Below are 18,889 nucleotides of genomic sequence, written 5' to 3'. Positions count from 1 at the left end.
CTTGGATTTAGTGGCTACTACTGCAAATTTGTGAAAAACTATGCTATGATTGTAAAACCTCTGAATAATCTTACCGGGGATACCAGTCCAGCAAGAACAAATCTAAGACCACAAATAAGGGGAGGTCCCCAAAGCCTCCTGAACGGAGACACTGTGGCCCCTTCAAACCATCTGGGACATGGTGGGATGAGAGATGTGAAAGGGCTTTTTGAGAAATCATTACTTGCCTAACTCATGCTCCAGTCCTAGTCTTTGTTGACCCCAGCAAACCGTTTATTCTACATACTGATGCCAGCTTGGAGTGTCTGGGAGCAGTCCTGTACCAGGAAGTGGAAGGCAAATGTAAACCTGTAGCCTTTGCCAGCCGAGGACTGTCTGATAGTGAAACTCGCTATCCCACCCACAAGCTGGAGTTCTTGGTCTTGAAATGGGCCATCACTGAAAAATTTTTTGGGACTACTTGTATGGTGCTCAGTTCCAAGTGTGGACAGACAACAATCCACTGACTTATGTGTTAACAAGTGCTAAGCTGGATGCTACAGGGCAGAGATGGGTGGCCGCCTTGGTTAGCTATGACTTCAGCATTCAATACCGATCAGGAAGAAGCAGATGTAGATGCGGATGCATTGTCCAGGTGTCCGCAGGCACAGGAAGTTTCTGTGATATACATGGATGGAGTAAGAGCTATTTGCAGTGTGAGTCGTCGAGAGCCAGAGGCCCATGAAAGCCTTCATGGATGTTTTGCAGAAGCTCTGGGCCTGCGCTCTGAAAGCATGCCTTCTGCCTCAGTGAACTATATTGTGTTGGACCAATCTCCATTGCCCATGCTCAATGAGGCTGACTGGCAAAAAGCCCAGCTGCAAAATATTGACATTTGTGATACACTACTTGCCAAAAGGGAGGGGTGAAGCCCAGCTGCGGTTGTCCCACCTAACCCTGAGGGTGAACTACTATTAAAAGAATGGACCAAACTAAACTGATTCAGGGAATGCTACACTGAGTGACCATGGACCCTTTACAAAAGCAACGAGCACAACTAGTGCTGCCAAAAAAGTACAGAGCCCTGGCCATGAGGGCCCTGCATGATGACTTTGGACATTTAGGGATGGAGAGGACCGTGGAACTTATTCGTAGTAGGTTCTATTGGCCCCGGATGGCTAAAGATGTTCGCAGAAAATGTGAAACTTGCGCTCGATGTGTTCAAAGAAAAACTCTGCCCACAAGGGCTGCATATCTGAAGAACATTACCAGCAACAAACCTCTGGAGCTGGTACACATTGATTTCTTGTCTTTAGAAGTAGACAAGAGGAATGTCGGGAACATTCTAGTAGTGCCTAACCATTTTACATGGTATGCGCAGGCATATCCCACACGTGATCAGAGGGCCACCACTGTCGCTTGAGTATTGTGGGAGAAATATTTCTCAGTTTATGAATTCCTGGCTCAGATACACTCTGACCAGGGGAGGGACTTTGAAAGTCACCTTCTGAAGGAGGTGCTGAGGATAGCAGGAATTAAAAAGTCTAGGGCAATGCCTTATCACCCGCAAGGTGATCCTCAACTAGAGAGGTTCAATCGAACCCTGTTAAATATGTTGGGGACTTTGTGACCAGAGCAAAAGGCAACCTGGAGCCAGCATGTTGCATTTCTGGTGCATGCCTACAACACCACAAAGAACGATGCTACGGAAGTCACTCCATATCTCTTGATGTTTGGGTGAGAACCAAGATTACCCATAGATTTGTGCTTTGGTGTATCAGAGGATGGAGATAGCTATAAAACTCATCAGCAATATGTATCCTGACTAAAAAAAAAGCTGCGGGATGGTTATCACTTAGCTACTGCAGCTCGGAAGAACTCAGACTGCAACAAACATCAATATGATGCTAGGGTGCGTTTGCAGGAGCTCCAGCCGGGGGACAGAGTCCTGCTGCGAAATTTGGGTATTGCTGGCTGACACAAAATAGCTGATAGATGGAAAGCAATACTTTACCTGGTGATGGAAAAGCTGGAACATCTGCCTGTTTACAAGATCAAACGTAAAGTGGGTCCATAGAAAGATGGTGCATAGAAACCTTTTGCTCCCTGTGGGGGAATTGGTAGGCACTCCTTATGAGATGGGCCACAACAGGACAGCCGGGCAGAACAAAAGTGCTAGACCAAAGCCACCCATCCAACATGGACAGCGGGCCCCCTGCAGCTAACCTACCCCTATTCAGCACATCTGAGAGTGAGTCTCAGGAGGAAGACACGACCATGGTGTATCCTGAAATGGAGACAAGATTTCAGTCTTGATCAGCTAAACCAAGAGAGAGCTCCCCCTCCTCAGCCCTAAATCCCATGGTGGAAGTATTTAGGCCTGTTACTGGCACCCCTGTGCCACCGATGGGACCCCCCTGTGATGACACACACAGGTTATTGGACAGTGGAGACATACAGCTGAAGGGTGCCCTGGGCACCTTGGACTTTCCATTGTTAGACCCAGAGATGCAGGGGCCTATGCCAGTAGCTGAGGGACCCTCAAAGGAAACCTCTCTATCCTTCGCTCAAGAAGATGTCCCCCCTACCCCTGCAACAAAGATTCTCGGTAGACGGGACAGGGTAATAAGACCAGTAAAAAGGTTAACTTATAATGCACCTGGGGTGACTAGTAAGGAGCCAATATGTTTAGCACACAGGCTTGTGGAAGCCATAGTGGGCTTCCTGAGGCCCTTTGGAGGGAACCAATGAGTTGGTATAATAGGGAGTGTGATTTGTCGGGACGACAAATTCTCATCTTGGGGGAGGATGTAAGCAGAGTCGAAATGAGGTTTACCCTAACATCTGGTGGTGAGCTGTGGAAAAGGACTTCAGGGGCTGATCTTGTTTGCCTGGGCACACCCAACCTGCCTAACATGATGGACTGCCTGCCCAAATTGTCACTTTGGCTGCTGTGGGATCCCCAGTCTCTTTGTTATTGGGGCAGGAGTAATAAAGCATTGTTATCCTGGTTATGTGAATCAAGGACAGTAGAACTGTACTTGGCATTTTATGATGGAGGGACTCGCCCTCAACTAAGTAGCACTCGCTAGGCAAGGGACATGTGTTCCAAAGCCCAGTGAACTGAGAGAGGCTGGCCTGGTGCCAGACAGGAATGTGTACCTGGCAGTGTGGGCCCCTTCTAAGGGCCCTAAACACTACTCTGACCCCTTCTCTCTCCACTGTGTAATAACAGAGCTAATTTTGGCTCCATTAGGAGTCTTGTTACGTGCTGCAGAGCTGAAATCACTGATACCTCGGTCTAAGCATTAGACCTCCTTTGGGCTAGTGGTTCTGAGTGTGCCAGCACTGGGGCTCCCCTGCTAACAGCTGAAATCACTAGATAGCTGAAGTTACTAAGAGCTAAAATCACTGAGAGTTGTGTTAAGTGTGTGTGTGCGGGGGGGGGGGGTCTGAAGACATATTGGTGAGCGGCTAGCAGGATGGTTGGTGGAGAGGAGCGGATAGCAGAGAGGCAAGGCTAGCAGGGTGGCTAGCGGAGAGGAGCGGAGAGTGGAGCGGAGTGGATAGCACAGCAGTTGGCGGAGAGGAGCAGACAGCAGGACAGCTAGCAGAGAGGTGCGGAGAGTGGAGTGGAGCAGATAGCAGGGCTGCAGACGGAGAGGCGCCGCTGGTGGTGAAGACTGAAGCAGAACCCCTTGGAGAGGTGTGGCAATTGGCTGTTGACCCGAGCAGCAGAGCATGTAAGATGCTCCCCATTCCTCCCTCCACTTTCACCCAGGCTGGGAGGTAAACTCTGCAGATGAACTTCTGAACTCTGCGGGGGCTGCACTGACCCAGGACAGAAACTGTGTGGGGGGGGTGACTGTTGGGTTGCTGGACTTAAGACCCTGAGGGGAAAAGGACACTGCCAGACTTACTTGGGGGTAGGTCTTTTGCTCATGGTTGCTGTTATTAATCCTGTTTGTGGTGTTTCCCCAACATAATGCCGCATTGTTTCCCTCCTTTATTAAAAGGCTTTTGCTACACTCAGACTCTGTGCTTGCGAGAGGGGAAGTATTGCCTCTTCGAGGCACCCAGGGGTGTGGTATGTAATTGTCCCAGGTCCCTGGGGGGGGGGGGGGGCTCGAGCCGGTTTTGCATCGTGTTATTGAAACAGAACCTCTAGATTCTGAACCCGGCCCCTGCTGCTGCCAACTCTGACGGGCAGAAGGGTTACATAAGTTGTTACCTTGACCAACACTGGGAGGGCTAATATGAACAGGAAACCTCCTTTCAAGATTTCCCAGGGCAAACCCACTGGTCCTGCCTTTCCCAGCCTGCCTCCTCCACCAGTCTCCTGGGAGCTTCAATGACATCACAGGCAGAGATCATTGCACTCTGGCTTTTTCCACTTTAGATATTTTCATCAGTTTTCAGATTTTTCCAAAATTGATCTAGTGCAGTGGTTCCCAGACTTGTTCCACCGCTTGTGCAGGGAAAGCCCCTGGTGGGCCGGGCCGGTTTGTTTACCTGCTACGTCCGCTGGTTCGGCCGATCGCGGCTCCCAGTGGCCGCGGTTTTCTGTTCCAGGCCAATGGGAGCTGCTGGAAGCGGCGCGAGCCAAGGGATGTACTGGCCACCACTGAACCTGCGGACGCAGCAGGTAAACAAACTGGCCCGGCCTGCCAGGGGCTTTCCCTGCACAAGCGGCGGAACAAGTCTGGGAACCACTAGTTCCATCTAGTGAGAGAGTTTGGGCCCCAACATCATCCTCCACCACCTAAGCCCAATGTCATGATAGCCCAGGGCTGATCAAAACCCTCCCACCAGATCTCTCTGGGAGCTGACCCAAGCAAGAGATAGGGGGACTCTCCAGTCTCACATCCAGGATGGGGGTTCTTCCTCAAAATCTAAGTGCTGCAGTCTCACAAATTCGATGAAATGTATCGGAACAAGGGACGTTATTCCAATTCCTGTTACCATATGCATTTTGTTTTGCCGACACATACATGACAACACAGTTCTCATTGGTGTGATGACTGGGTTCCCCAGGTCTCCAGAACCTGTAAAAGAGAGAAGCTTGTGTGTTAGAGATGCATCATTATAAACATTGCAGGGGAAAGAGTTGTAGCTGGCGATGATAAGAGGAGAAGGAGAATTGCAACACTTGAATCAGCCACAAACACTCCTCTTCTTCAGTACACTGTTCTCTAAAATTCATTCAAAGCCTCTATCCATGTTCCCTTTGTAAATCTTCTCTCTATTAGACCAGATATAGTTAGTTCCAGTCGTGGCTAAGGTGCTCACACACACACACACACACTACTTTGTATACTAACCCTGGAACTATGTGGAGGGTGGTAAGTGGTCTCCATCCCAGGAAATACTCACGCTGCAATATTGTTATATGGAGTCCCATCCACCCAGCGCCACTGTCTTTTCTTCTCCTGATCAGTCAGACCAATACAGTAATTCCTTCGTTGGTGGCCTGTAACTGTTCCATTTACCCGAGTGAAGATGAAATCCTGGATTAAAATAAAATAAAATCTCCACCAGGTGCAGTCCCTGGGCAGACAGTAGGAGACCCCGGGGGTCCCTGTGGGGTGTGGTGGTGCTGGATGTGATGGATGAGGAAGCCCAGGACTGAATGAACACAGAGCCCAAACATCCTCTCCAGGGCTACACTCTGAGTGCCCAGAGGAGCCTGACTCCCAGCAAGTTACCTGCTCAGCTCTTGTGTTGATCACCACCAGGTGGGAGCCCATCCCTGTGCAGTTCCTCTTACTGTCATCCCAGGTCATCAAGTCTTTCGAGAAGTAGTAGCAGCTGGCCTGAAAGAGCTTCCAGCCCATGGGACAGCACATCCAGACTCGCCCTGTGGGAGAAAAGGAGAATGAATCACAGAAAATAAAAATGGAAAGGATTTGGTAGGTGATACCCAGTTCAGTCCCCAGGGCAGTTCCATCCAGTCCATCTTCATTCCACACACATCTCGAGCAATGGGGACTAACAGAGGCCTTCATGGTGAGGAAATGATTCACGACCAGCAGCCTGAATTATTTTTTCTCCTACTTGGTCTTTTTTATACCTAATTCTTCCCCCTAAATCCCTCCTGGTCAGTTCTTTCCCTCATTGTGCTTGCCCCCTGGAGGCACTGGTAGACCATTAACACACACTAACTAGTTCTGTGCTGGATTGTTTCCCTTCCTGCTTCTGCGCTTGCTCTGGCAGCCTCTCCGTTAGTGTCTCCTCCTTCACCTTCTCCCCCTCTGTCCACTTCCTTCCTCAATGGTCTTCTTCTATTCTACCTCTGCACCCTATCCTTGCCTGACCTCATCCACTCTAATCGCTTCATGTGTTGTCTCTTCTGTGAAGACTCTCACCCTTACCAACCATTCGATCCCACCGCTATCCATTTTACCCCTGAGCTCTGCCTGTCCTTTCCTCCCTCTCTCCATCCCTACTGTCAATTCCTCAGGCCATCTCTCTCTAATCTTGACTACGGCTCCAACCCCTGCCCCTGGTCTCCTCAAGTTTCATATTGTGTTCCTCAAGTCCATCCAGCTTGCTGCTGCCATTCCATCCCCCGACCCCTCCCACTTAAGTGTCTTCATTGGCTTTTGTTTTCCGCTTGTGTCAGATTCAAACGCCTCACCTCACCTTCAAGGCCCTCCACAGCTCTGCCCTGTCTCCATCTCATCTATAGTGGCTTCCTACTTCTGCATTCAGCCACTTCAGCTTATCTCAGTACTCTCCTGACCGTTTCCCATAAGCTACACTACAACTTTTCTCACTATGTCCTCAATACCTGGAATAACCTCCTTGACCCCATGTGCTCCTACCTCAAATCACTCCTCAAAACTCATTCCTTTCAGTCAGTCTTCCATCACTGCCCTCTCTCCTGACATCCTCTAATTTGTAGTATTATGGTGGAGTGGTAACAAAGGCATACTTAAGGTTGCCTCAGAGAATTGTGCTATGTGGGAAAAGAATGGGAATATTTGCAAAATGGTTTACTACAGGAAAAACCTGTAACACACAAAATAGGGGTGCAGAAGGGCTTTTTATTTTCTGTCCATTTGGAATTTGTAGGAGAGTAATGTACTTTAAAATATTTCAGATATAGGAATGTTTTGTTATTGGATGCCTGGTGTCTCCCCTTTCAAAATAGCCTTTTGCAAGCGTACAGATGGAGCATTTACATTAAACTTCCTGCATAAAGACACTTCCTGTGTATATCTATGAATGGATACACTTCTGTGTATATCTATAGTTTACACAAACACCACTTTATAGTTTTCCATTTTGGGATTTCAGAGAAAAATATTTTTTGCTTCATAACTGATGTGAGCTGCAGCAAATTGGAAGCACTGCAGTGAAGATATGAACGTATCTACTAGCCAGCAGTGACTTATGTCACTTATGTCACAGCACTACTAGGTAGTGACTTATGTCTGTACCTGGTGTTAGGAGAATGTGAAGCAAATAGGATAAAGACCGAACAATAATAATTTGCTTCTGGCCTTGCTTTTAATTTAAACAGGCTGAATAAGCAAGAAAGAGAATGTAAGTGAAAGCACAAGGCTGCCCCACGCAAAGTGAAAGCCTTGCCTTTCAGTAACAAGAGAAGACAAGGGGACCGAATTCAGCAAGGGGTTGCTATGGTAACCAAGCAGCTGGAAGGCGGGAAGGTGTAAGGAAGAGACACCGAGTCTGCGAGAGAGTGACCATGGCCAAAAGTAACCCCGCTCCTTACCCCTCCCACCAGGTACGAAAGAGGTGGTATTATCACCCCCAGACTCAAGACCCCCCAGAACGGAACATGACCATATATTGGAAGGGGTGGGCCCAGGGGAGGGGCACTACAAGTATAATTAAGAAGAGGGGGGAGAAGAGGGAACTCCGTCGGCGTGCGGACCTAGGGCTTAGAAGAAGAAGGGGTTCTATCGGTGTATAGAACTATAGTTGGGGGAGAGGAAGAGGGCAGCTCTACTGGCGTATAGAGATAGCCCAACTGGTGTGAAGGGCTTCGGAATGTGCTTGCTTGTTTAGCCCCAAGAAACCCATCACATTGCCTGCAGATTGGACTCTGGACTGTTATTTTCCGGCAAACCGTGTCTGGGAACAGAGAGGGAGGAGGGAGCTGGACCCCTGCCAACACATAGATGCAAATTCATCAGATTCCAATGTCCCTATTGATTCTAATGTCAACACTGACTTCAGCATTGCCTGTTTGAAAGCACCATATTAACTAGTGAGGACATTCTTTACTACATATTATCCTCCATCTTTTCTGTGTGACAGCAGATTTGCCAAGTTGCAGTGGCTGCATTTAATCAAATACATTTCTTCATAGCTGAACGTTTACTGCAGCTGCTGTGTTCTTCACTATCTTGGCATCACTCTTTGCAAATGGCATGTTTTGATGCCATTTTCCTCAAATGTTGAAAAGTTAGAAAATAAATAGGTGAGATCAACAGGCACACTTCTTCTGCCTGCACCTACAGAGAACTTAGCACATCTCACCTATTACCATCTGTGACAAAGTGGGAATGTTCTTAATGTTTTTTCTGAATACTGTGTGGGTGCCTCAGTTTCCCCTATGCATTTCTTAAGTATCTAGGTGGTGGGATAAGGGTGTGTGATTGTTGCAGAGCCCTAGAGGGCCAGTGTGATGCTGTCTGCACAGAGAATGGCCGACACCCTGTCTCCTGGTAACTGATGGCCTGGGCCCCTCCTCCTCCGCAAGGTGCCAACCGAAGGTGTTGGAGAACAAAGCGATCAGGTGGCCTCCTGGCCCAGGGAAAGAGACAGAGGGGAAAGAGACAGAGGCCAGAGGAGGGGCTGGAGGGAGTTTCAGTTTAGAGCTGGCTGGGAAATGGAAGGAGGCCCAGAACTGGGTTCTGGGCTCCCTAACCACCCCCATGATGGACCTGACTGAGGTATCCTATTCTCTGTACCTACAAGCTCTGTTTTAGACCATGTTCCTGTCATCTAATAAACCTTCTGTTTTACTTGCTGGCTGAGAGTCACGTCTGACTGCGGAGTTGGGGTGCAGGGCCCTCTGGCTTCCCCAGGAGCCCTGACTGTGCCGACTCACTGTGGGAAGTGCACGGTGTGAAAAGGGGATGCTGAATGCTCCAAGGTCAGACCCAGGAAGGTTGAAGCTGTGTAAGCTTCTTGCCCCTGGACACAGTATGCTCACAGAGAGGAGGCATTCTCCCCCAGAGTCCTGACTGGCTTCGTATGGAGTAGTTCCAGAGCATCGCCCAGGACTCAGTGACACCATCTGCCATCTACAACATATTGATTACACCCAAAGCATCATAAACTACCATACAGTTCTGTATTAACTCTGGTATACGTTGGAGGACACATTTTAAAAATATCTGTCTTTGTAAGACTCGCTTCCTTTTCAGGATTTCTTTGAAGAAAAGTGAATAACTTTTAACCTGTGTCTCCGTCTTGTATAAGTTACCATACAGCCTGAATCCTGACAGATCTTCCAAAAGGAGACATATATTGAAAGTTTTTCTTTTTTTCTAAGATATCCAGAAAGAGACCTCACATCTTAAATGACTGAGTTATACTTTTATCATATGTCTCCATAGGAACAGTAAGTCTCTAAATATTTTATCATGTAGATCTTTGACCATACTCTCACTTCCTCAGACGCCCACAATTGAAATTGAAATGTGTTGTACACAATTTATGTTGTACACTCACCAGATGCATTATTACTACACTCAGCAAGTACATATGTTAGCAATTTACCAGAAACAAAAGCTTTGTTTAGTGACAGGTAAGACAGCATCCAGACACCCCATTCACTAGCCCAGAATCTAAAAAGCATGGAAATAGCAAGTTATGGAAAACTCTCAGTCATCTCAGCAATCTGAAGGCAGAGTAATTTCCCAAATGCATGGACTGTGTCAGTCAGATATGTCAATCTGTTAATACACTAGCATATGAGGTCACTGATAAAGTTTTGTGCTAGCGTGTGAGTTTGATGAAGTTGGGGTATGTGTTGCTTTTCTGTACCTGTTGGAGATGGCAGCAAAAGCCTTTTGCAGTGTTGGGACTGTTATCCATGAAACATGAAAATAGCAAACAGTTCATGAGAGTTCCCCCTTAACTTCTGACTTCCATGCTTTTAAGATTGTGCTTTGGTGGGGTTTACCTCAATGCAACCTTAACTGTCACTAAACAAAGCTTTTCTTTGTATTAACATGTATGGTGCTCACATATGCTGTTGCTGACTGTAGTAGTAAAAACCTTACATTTGAGGAGTGTACAAAATATACTTTATATCCCACATTTTATTTTATATTTCAGACCTTACAGGAAGTCAGAGTATATTCAAAGATCTACATGAGAAAATATTTCAAGACTTAGGGTGAGATCCTGGTCCCAGTGAAGCTGAGGGTAAAACTCCAATTCACTTCAATGGGATCAGGATTTTAAACTTGGGGTACATCTATACGGCCCTACAGAGTTAACCTGGGCTTTTACCTGGATTTTAGACCAACCCAGGCCACCACCCGCCACCATCCACACAGAAAAACCTCTGATCTGGGTTTGGCAGAGCTTTAAATCTGGGCCAGTGTATCTGGCTGTGCAGTGGGGTTTAGAATCCAGGTTCCACATTCACTAGGGCTGGAACCTGTCCACTTTTCATTGAGGACACAGGCAAAATGTATTGATAATCCTCCAATACCTTCCTACAGTTGCCCCAGAAGGAAAAAACAAATTCTCCTGAAATTGACCCAATTGACTGGGGAAGTATCCTAGAGCATTTCAGCACACACAACCATGGGATATGGCCACAGAGAAACATGGATAAGTGCAGACACTGTGATGACTCAGGTTTGGCTATACAGATTCAGACTAGGCTCACACCCAGGCTAGGTTCACCCCTAGACTGGCTGACCTGGATGCGCAGATTCAGATGCTGAGCACCCAGGCTACCTGCATGAAGCTTCTTACTGTTTTTGTGTACAATCATGCTGAAGTATAACTCCTTCTTTTAAGATATGGTTCTCTTTTTGGATTTCTTTGGGGGGAAATAACTTTTTAACATATGTCTTCTTGTAAGTGTGTCTGAGTTCAAGTTACACAGCAGTGGCTACAAGAAAGAGACGTATGGTAAAAGTTATTCTTTCAAAAACAGAGAAGTTCCATCCCACAGAAAATGCTGATATTTTGACATCTGTTTCCATCCCAAATCAGGATGAAAAATCGACAAATCAAAACTTTTTGTGGAATGAAAAGTTTTGAAAAGATGTGATTTGGAAATGTCAAAATGTTGTGTTTCAGTATTTTTGACTGAAATGAAACGTTTTGACATCCCCAAATCAAAACTTTTCATTTCAATTTTCCTGATGGAAAATTCCACCAAAATCTATCTTTTCTCATGGAAAATGTTTATTTAGATGAAACTTCATTTTCTGTTTGGAAAATATTTAGTTTGAAATTTTTCAGTCAGCCTTATTATTCTCTTTTATTCAAAGAAATCCCCAAACAAAAGCATATGTTAAAAGAAGAATATATACATTTAACATAAGTGTCCTTGTATGTATGTCAGAGTTAAGGCTGATGGTAGTGTATGAAGCCTTGGGTGGGAATAAAGTGTTGTGAAAGGAGGACAGTAATAGGTAAGAATCGGTAAGCTTTTTTACCTGTGTGGGTAGAGAAACAGAACTGTGGTTGTTGATCTGAACCATTTATTTTCTAACTTTTCAGGGTTTGAGGAAAATGTTCTTAAAGGTAGAATAGAACAACTTTAACATTACATGACATTTGTTCTGTGAGAAATTATCTCAAACAATGAAACATAAAAAACTAGAACTAATGAGAGAAGCACTTAACATTAAATCCACCTCATGATCTTTCACTGGTATAAAGTTCATCTACATCTACTCCCTCCACTGCTCTTTATTTATTGTCTTCCTTAAGGTTTAAGACAGATATGTACTTGGGGTGGCTAGCCGCTTCTACTGCTTTTGCTGCCACAGCTACATTTCTATTTATAGTGCACTAGCTCAGTCAAAGCTAGCATGGGTATGACTCCTCAAGCTGGAAATTACAGCCCTGGCTCCAGTATATCACCATATTTGGGGTCGGGGAGGAATTTTCTTCCAGGGCAGATTGGAAGAGGCCCTGGAGGTTCCGCCTTCCTCTATAGCATGGGGCACGGGTCACTTGCTGGAGGATTCTCTGCTTCTTGAAGTCTTTAAACCATGGTTTGAGGACTTCAATAGCTCAGACATAGGTGAGAGGTTATCGCAGGAGTGGGTGGGTGAGATTCTGTGGCCTGCGTTGTGCAGGAGTTCGGACTAGATGATCAGTTCTGACCTTAATAAATAATAATATCTATGATATATATACTCTTAGCCAGTGAGCTTCTTAGAGCAAGGACCTATCACTTGTTTGGTTTTCAAGCATCGTGTGCACCTAAGGTGTTGTATAAATAAAAGATGCACATCTCTAGGTAGTTATCACTTATCCAATCAATGGGGAGCCTATGCAGTGGTGTAGTGGTAACAAAAGAAGTGGGTAAATTAACTTAACCTAAACCCTATATTCCCCATATGAGAAGTGGGTAAACTCAATTTACCTGCATTTACCCTCGACTACAATACTGTGCCTATGCGTTTATCTTATTCTTTCCTCAAAAGTCAATCTCTCCATACCCCTTACGTTATTTGCTGTTAATTTAGGTCTGAATATTAATCAGGCCCCAGCCCCAGAAAACTGACTCTGGGGTCTTTTCTTCTCTTTTAGTGTTATTGACCTTTCCCATCAGGTTCTTCTTCAACACAGTTTCTCTTCCTGAGATACTGCCTCACCATCTCGTACTCTTCACAGCTTTGATTTGTCCTTAGGCCAACCTGGGTAACTGTAAAGGAGAGAGAGAGAGAGAGAAAAGAGTGGATAGAATATTTCCCTCCTTCTTGCCATCTTTTCCATACATCGTGACTTCTCTTGGTGTTCACCAGGGACTGCTTCGCTTTTGTTTGTTTTCTTGTCACAAATGCCATCGCAAACCTCCCCAGGGAGTAGAATAGGGCAGCTCTCTTGGGTTCCCTCTGTTATCCTGGAGGCCCAAGTGCACACTGTCATAGGGACAAATTACCCTGGTCTAGTTGAGGAATAGAAATTATTGATGGGGTAGGAGGCTGTCTACCCAGGTGCCAGCTCAGGACAGGGCTGCAGCCTAGTTCACTCATATGTTAATAGAAATCAAAAAAGTGTTAAAAGATATTGTGGTGTAATCAGGCCTATTCACTTGTGTGTTAGTCTAGTTCAAAGAAGATTGCAATGGTATTGACTTCACTTATCTATAACCTGTTGATTTAGGATGACCAGGTGTTTGGTCTTTGACTGGAACACCCAGTCGAAAAGGGATCCTGGTGGCTCCAGTCAGCATGGCTGACCGGGCCGTTGACTGTCCAGCTGGCGGTGCCATGCAGCAGGGCTGGAAGGCTCTCTGCTAGCCACTGCATCACAGCTCCCAGGAAGCAGCCAGGATGCCCAGCTCCTAGGCTTAGGGATGTCAGGGGGGGTCCGTATGCAGGTGCAGCTCCCATTGGGCAGGGCAGGGCAGGGGACAAACTAGCGCGCCTATCAGTCCGCTGTTGAGGGGTTGTGGTGCGCATCTCTCCTGCTGCTGCTGGCCCACTTCTTCTCCTCACGCTCCTTCTGTGGCTGGACTCAAGCTGCAGTGCGTGCCCTGCGGCGAACCGCGGTCTGTCGCCCCATTGCCGGCACCCAGGAGTTGGAGGTATGTATCCCTGTCTCCGAGTGCTGGGAATGGGGCTGCTCCCCCACATCCCCCTCACTGCATCCCTCCCCCCCCAACCCCCCTGGGTCCTGATCCCCCCGTCATTGCATCTCTCCCTGTCCCAACCCCCCTGCACCCCCATCCCCCTCACTGCATCGCTCCCCCCAACCTACCCTGCCCCCCACCCTCCGTCATTGCATCCCTCCCTGTCCCAACCCCTGCATACTCCCATCCCTCTCACTGCATCGTTCCCCACCCCAACCTACCCTGCCCCCCACCCCTACCCATCCCAGTCCTGTACCCCTTACAGCACTCTCTCACCCATCCTCTCCACCTCCCAGAACTGCCCCCCATGTCCCCCACCCCCCACAGCCCTGCACCCCATTCACCTCCAGACACTGCTGCACTCCTATTATGTCCCTATACAGGCCACATACTCAAGCACCTGTAGCCTTCTGTCTCCCCCTGCATCCCCATTCACCCCCCATATCCCTTTCTCTCTCCTTCACTGCCCCTTCTCACCCCCACCCTGCTCTCGTCCTTGATCTCTTTCGCTCCTCATTCTCTCACCTCCAACCCCCGCCCTCCCAGCTAGGTGTCTCTGTGTGTGCATGCATGCATTGTATGTGTGTAAGAGACTGTGTGTCTTTGTGTAGGGAGGTGTGTGTATTGTTGCATGTGTGTATACCAGTGTGAATAAAATTTGCAGCCTAATTCTTTGACTTTTATTCCTTTTGCTGGCTTGCACGCAAAAAAATTGATGACATAAAATATGTGTGTATTAATTTCACAACAAGTTTTTAAAAGAGAAGGGAACGCTAAAAGAAATGTATTATTTCTTAAAAAGTGAATGTTGTTGACTAGTAATTGCAGAAGAGCCAATGTATCATACATTTCTCCTCACCTTTGTCTAGCTACATTATAAACTCTTTGTTGCAGACTCTCTGTTTTTATGTGTATTTTCCACCACCTACCACCCTGGAGCCCTGATCTGAGTTGGGGTCTCTAGGCACTGAATAACAAGTGTAATAATAAATAATGTGGAAGTATATGTGTTAGTGCATGCTAGATGTGTACACATGAATACATGTGTGTATCTGCATGTACGTGTGGGAATCAGTTTCTACAGATTTATTTATATAGGTATCTGGACAGGTGTGCATTTCTGTGGTTGTGCTCTATGGATTTATATTTGGGCTTCAGGAGTGGGCCTTTAATAGACCCATTGCAGCTGTGATAATGTGTGGTCCTAATTCCACACATAAAATTACAATAACTTTAGTGAACAAAAAACATGGAGCTGGTTACGAAAAATGGGAAGAGGGGAGGGAAGGAATCCTGAAAATCTTTGTGAAATTTCATTTTTTAAAAAATTATCCTTTTTGACTATTTTGTGGCCAGCTAGCGACCTATAACAAATAAAACCTGAACTTAGCATAATACATCTGTCAAAACAATAAATATGCCTGTTTGGGCCTTGCAGTGCAAATGAGCATGTGAGTGAGGGTGGGGGAGATCAAGCAACAGAGGGAGGGGGGATGGAGTAAGCAGGGGCGGGGCCTCAGGAAGAGGTGGGTCAGTGGGCGGGGCAAGGGTGTTTGGTTTTCTGGAATTAGAAAGTTGGCAACCCTAATTACATTATGTATAACCCTGTAAATTAGTTAACCTTAAATCAAAAGTGTGTGTTAGTATTAAGATGAGAATGTACTTCATGAAAACTAATGAAGGATTGTTACTGACTATTATATTATCTTTTGCATTATGTATATCCTTGTAATTAAATTACCCATCAAACGTGATAGGAGCCTTGGAAATATAAATGAAGAAAGTTGCTAACTTCAAACAAAGGCCATTGTGTTCCACAATGGAAATTCACAGACTCAGTTTGCATTTCTGACTCATTATAACCCACATGGTTAGAAAGACTGTTAGCTTGTCTTCTGTGAGAAGAAGATATAAATATGGATTCAAAGAAGATCCTGTATCTCTGACTGTTTGGGCTCTGGTAGGAAAGTGTACGAGATGTAAAATGGAGATCCCCAGACACAAGCTGGGTACCCCTGAAAAGACTTTTCGGAAACTGGCAGGTTATTACATCAACTGCTATCATTTGGATTTACAAACTTTGTAAATGTATTTTACTTATTTTAACCTCTCAGTAACTCTCATTTCTTTTTCTTTGCTGATAAATCTTTAGTTAGTGTACTAGAGAATTGGCTGCCAGCATAGTCTTTGGTATAAGATCTGGAACACCAATTGACCTGGGGGTAAGTGGCTGGTCCTTTGGGACTGGGAGCAACCTGATGTGGTGTGATTTTTGGTTTATATGAGCGTTATCACTCAGTCCAGTTTGTCAGGGCAGTAAGATTGACTGGAGAGCCTAAGGGGAATGCCCGTGACTCCATGGTAAGACTGGTGTAGTGATTCAGGAGCTCACATTTATTACTGACTTGGTAAAATTTAATGATAGAATATATCACCAGTTAGGAGTGTCTGCCCTGTTTTCTGACAGCCTGACCTGAGATTGTCACTCACAGTTGTGTGCCACTCCAAACAGAATGACATGGGGAAAAACTTATGAGGTCACAGCTTGTCCATCCAATCCCCCATCCTCCCTTGGCAGGCCCGTGCAGGACTGTTCCTTACAGTATAATCTCCAGGTTTGTCAGACCCAGGTGATGGGGTTTCCTTTTCCCTTCTTTTCAGAAGACTCTTCCACAGTCTAACCGGCCTCCTCACAGTTAGGAAATGTTTCCTGATCTCCAGCCTGCACTGACCATCTTTTGTCCCTAGTTGTGCCCCTCCCTCCTTAAATAATCAGCCCATTTATACTCACCAATGAGGGCGATGAGGAGAGAGAGAGCCAACAGCAGCAAGAGTGCAGCAATCAGCCATGGGAGCCACTGGGTGTGCTTCTGGGGTGCACTCTGGGATATTCTCTTCTCTAGGTGTGCTAAGGGTGAAGAAACTCCCAGCCCCAGGACAGTTAGTTCTTCTCATATCAGCCCCTGTCTGTTAGGGGTTCTGCAACGAACTGAAAACTTTCCTGAAGAGCCCATACTCTGGACAAGACTAGACAATCATGAGCAGCTGCTGCTGTTGCTGCCCTCTAATGACCCTTATTCAGGAGTTTAACATGTTATTAGGGATGGGAATAAATTGGAACATTGGGTCTGACTCCTGACCTCTCCAAACTCTGCAGAAGATCAGATTTAGATCCAAACTCTATGTCTCCAGCCCATGTAATGAGCAAATATTCAGACTTCCGGTATTAGGGAGTGAGGGCCTAGCAGGAGGTTACGGGTTCAAGGGAGCTTTTCACATCTCATCAGAGCAAGCCCAGTGCTGCTAAAGTTCATGTTGCTCTTCAGGTGTCATTTGTCTCAGATGATCGGAGCAAGGAGTCTTTGAGGAGTTCTTAGGCTACCCTGCACTCCCTCTTAACGTGATTCTAGCTCCTATTCCCCTCTCCCCATGATTTTGGATGCGGTGGGTGGTAATGTAACATGTAGGGTGACCAGATGTCCTGATTTTATAGGGACAGTCCTGATATTTGGGGCTTTTTCTTATATAGGCTCCTATTACCCACCCCCCACCCTCTGTCCCGATTTTTCACACTTGCTATCTGGTCACCCTAGTAACATGTAATGCATCAGCAAGTGGACTGAAGGGAGGGGGATAGATGGTAGCAGTAGGTGGGAAGGGAGTGTTAAGGAGAAGGCACTAATTAGTGCCCTAGCAGCCCCTTCCATATCTGCTGAATCCAAGCAGGCATTGAGGAGACTCTGTGTGGTGACGTTAGGTATCCCAGGCTGTTAGTCTGGGAGCTCAGGGTCTAGCAGGTTCACTAGAAAATCCCCTTTATATTCATTGTTCCCGAGTCCCGTCTTCTTCGCTACCATGAGGGACCCCACAGATGCCAGAAGGGTGAGAGAGGTGGGAGGGGGTAGCTCTCACACTGAAAGGGAAGGAATGGAGGGCACTCCCTGAGGGACTGGCTGCCCCGGGTGGCAATAAGCAGGAACACTTTGGGAATATGGGAGTGTGGGGAGAAAAGGGAGGACACTTTAGGCAGTTGTGCTATTCACAATTGCAGGAGAGAGGTAAAGGAAGTTGAGTTCTGCTGCTGAGGGAAGGTCCCTTGAGTGGCTATAATTATTATTAGAACCAGAAAGACCCAGTTTCCACCCGAAGGCTGAAAGGCTCCAGAGCACATTCCCGAATCCCACTGAGCTAGCCGGTGCCTCTGACTTGGGGCTGCTTGGGAACAAGTGTCACAAAAATGAACCGCTCCATAGCCCATCCCCCAAATAGCTTGTTATTTACCTGTGGCCTCTGCAGGTGGTGGTGCATTCTTAAACTTCACCTCGGCGTAGATGATCTCCGACGCCATTCAGAGACTGTGTGGCCTGTGTTCTTTATATATTTATAGTTCCATCACATTTAAAAATTGATCTTTTAATTCCCTAGAGCCAGAGGTTTCAGAGTAGCAGCCGCTTTAGTCTGTATCCACAAAAAGAACAGGAGGACTTGTGGCACCTTAGAGACTAACCAATTTATTTGAGCATAAGCTTTCGTGAGCTACAGCTCACTTCATCAGACGGTGACACTTGCCAGTCACTTCCCCTCAGGAAGCTCTGCTACCTCCTCCCCCACCAGTGAGAGGAGGAGAGGCTGGGAGTGGAAAGCCCCTAAGAGGAGCTGAAAGATGTTTGGAGACAGAGATACACCCTGGACAGCTCTTGGGCTTCTTCACCCAGAAACCCAGACTCAGGTTTCCAGAAACCCATGAAAAGAGAAGGGAAAACAGGAAGCTCATGGCTGAAAAGGAAGTTGCATCCTCACCCCTAACAAAAATGCACACTTATCTCCCAGCCAGCACAATCTCTTTTTCTTTCTGTTTACACGTTTCCTTTTTCAATTTTTCTTGCTCTCTTCTCTGAGTCTTTCCTTCTTTCATTGTTTTGCCGGTTGTGACTGCACACCCTCAGCTACATGAACAAAATCACCCTTTGCTGACAATGTGTAATGTCTGCCATAACCTCAAGTGCAGCCAAGGACAAGTGGTCAGCACTGGTTGAGACACTATGGTTAAGCCCTGCCTCTCAGACAAAGGGCAAGATGTGAACTAGTAGTTTCTCTCCA

General features: G+C 46.5%; 1 protein-coding gene across 3 annotated transcripts; it reads right to left on the bottom strand.

Annotated features, from left to right (window-relative positions):
* Positions 1-4,571: 4,571 nt before the first annotated feature.
* LOC102944809 (C-type lectin domain family 4 member D) lies at positions 4,572-18,549 on the bottom strand. Of its 3 annotated transcripts, none has more exons than XM_037913039.2 (6): positions 18,071-18,549; positions 16,581-16,712; positions 12,755-12,859; positions 5,685-5,836; positions 5,353-5,486; positions 4,572-5,024 (listed from the first exon to the last, which is right to left on the bottom strand). In XM_037913039.2, the coding sequence occupies exons 1-6, from the start codon at positions 18,135-18,137 to the stop codon at positions 4,865-4,867; spliced, it is 750 nt and encodes a 249-aa protein (XP_037768967.1). In that variant the 5' UTR covers positions 18,138-18,549; the 3' UTR covers positions 4,572-4,864. The 3 variants fall into 3 exon arrangements, with proteins under 3 accessions (XP_037768967.1, XP_027673844.2, XP_037768975.1); XM_027818043.3 differs by having other exon boundaries at positions 16,581-16,697; positions 18,071-18,548; XM_037913047.2 differs by lacking the exon at positions 16,581-16,712 and having other exon boundaries at positions 18,071-18,548.
* Between the last annotated feature and the right edge of the window lie 340 nt (positions 18,550-18,889).

This window comes from Chelonia mydas, chromosome 1 (assembly GCF_015237465.2).
Source record: "Chelonia mydas isolate rCheMyd1 chromosome 1, rCheMyd1.pri.v2, whole genome shotgun sequence".
Taxonomy (NCBI): domain Eukaryota; kingdom Metazoa; phylum Chordata; order Testudines; family Cheloniidae; genus Chelonia; species Chelonia mydas.
This window is presented reverse-complemented; position numbering and strand designations above follow the sequence as displayed.

What these genes read in the sequence shown, in the direction of transcription:
- LOC102944809 (XM_037913039.2), bottom strand. Translation starts at nt 18,137, where the DNA reads ATGGCGTCGGAGATCATCTACGCCGAGGTGAAGTTTAAGAATGCACCA. An exon ending in TCAACACAAGAGCTGAGCAG is followed by an intron (nt 5,487 to 5,684) that starts GTAACTTGCTGG and finishes ATTTTAATCCAG; the next exon opens with GATTTCATCTTCACTCGGGT. An exon ending in CCATATAACAATATTGCAGC is followed by an intron (nt 5,025 to 5,352) that starts GTGAGTATTTCC and finishes TCTCTTTTACAG; the next exon opens with GTTCTGGAGACCTGGGGAAC.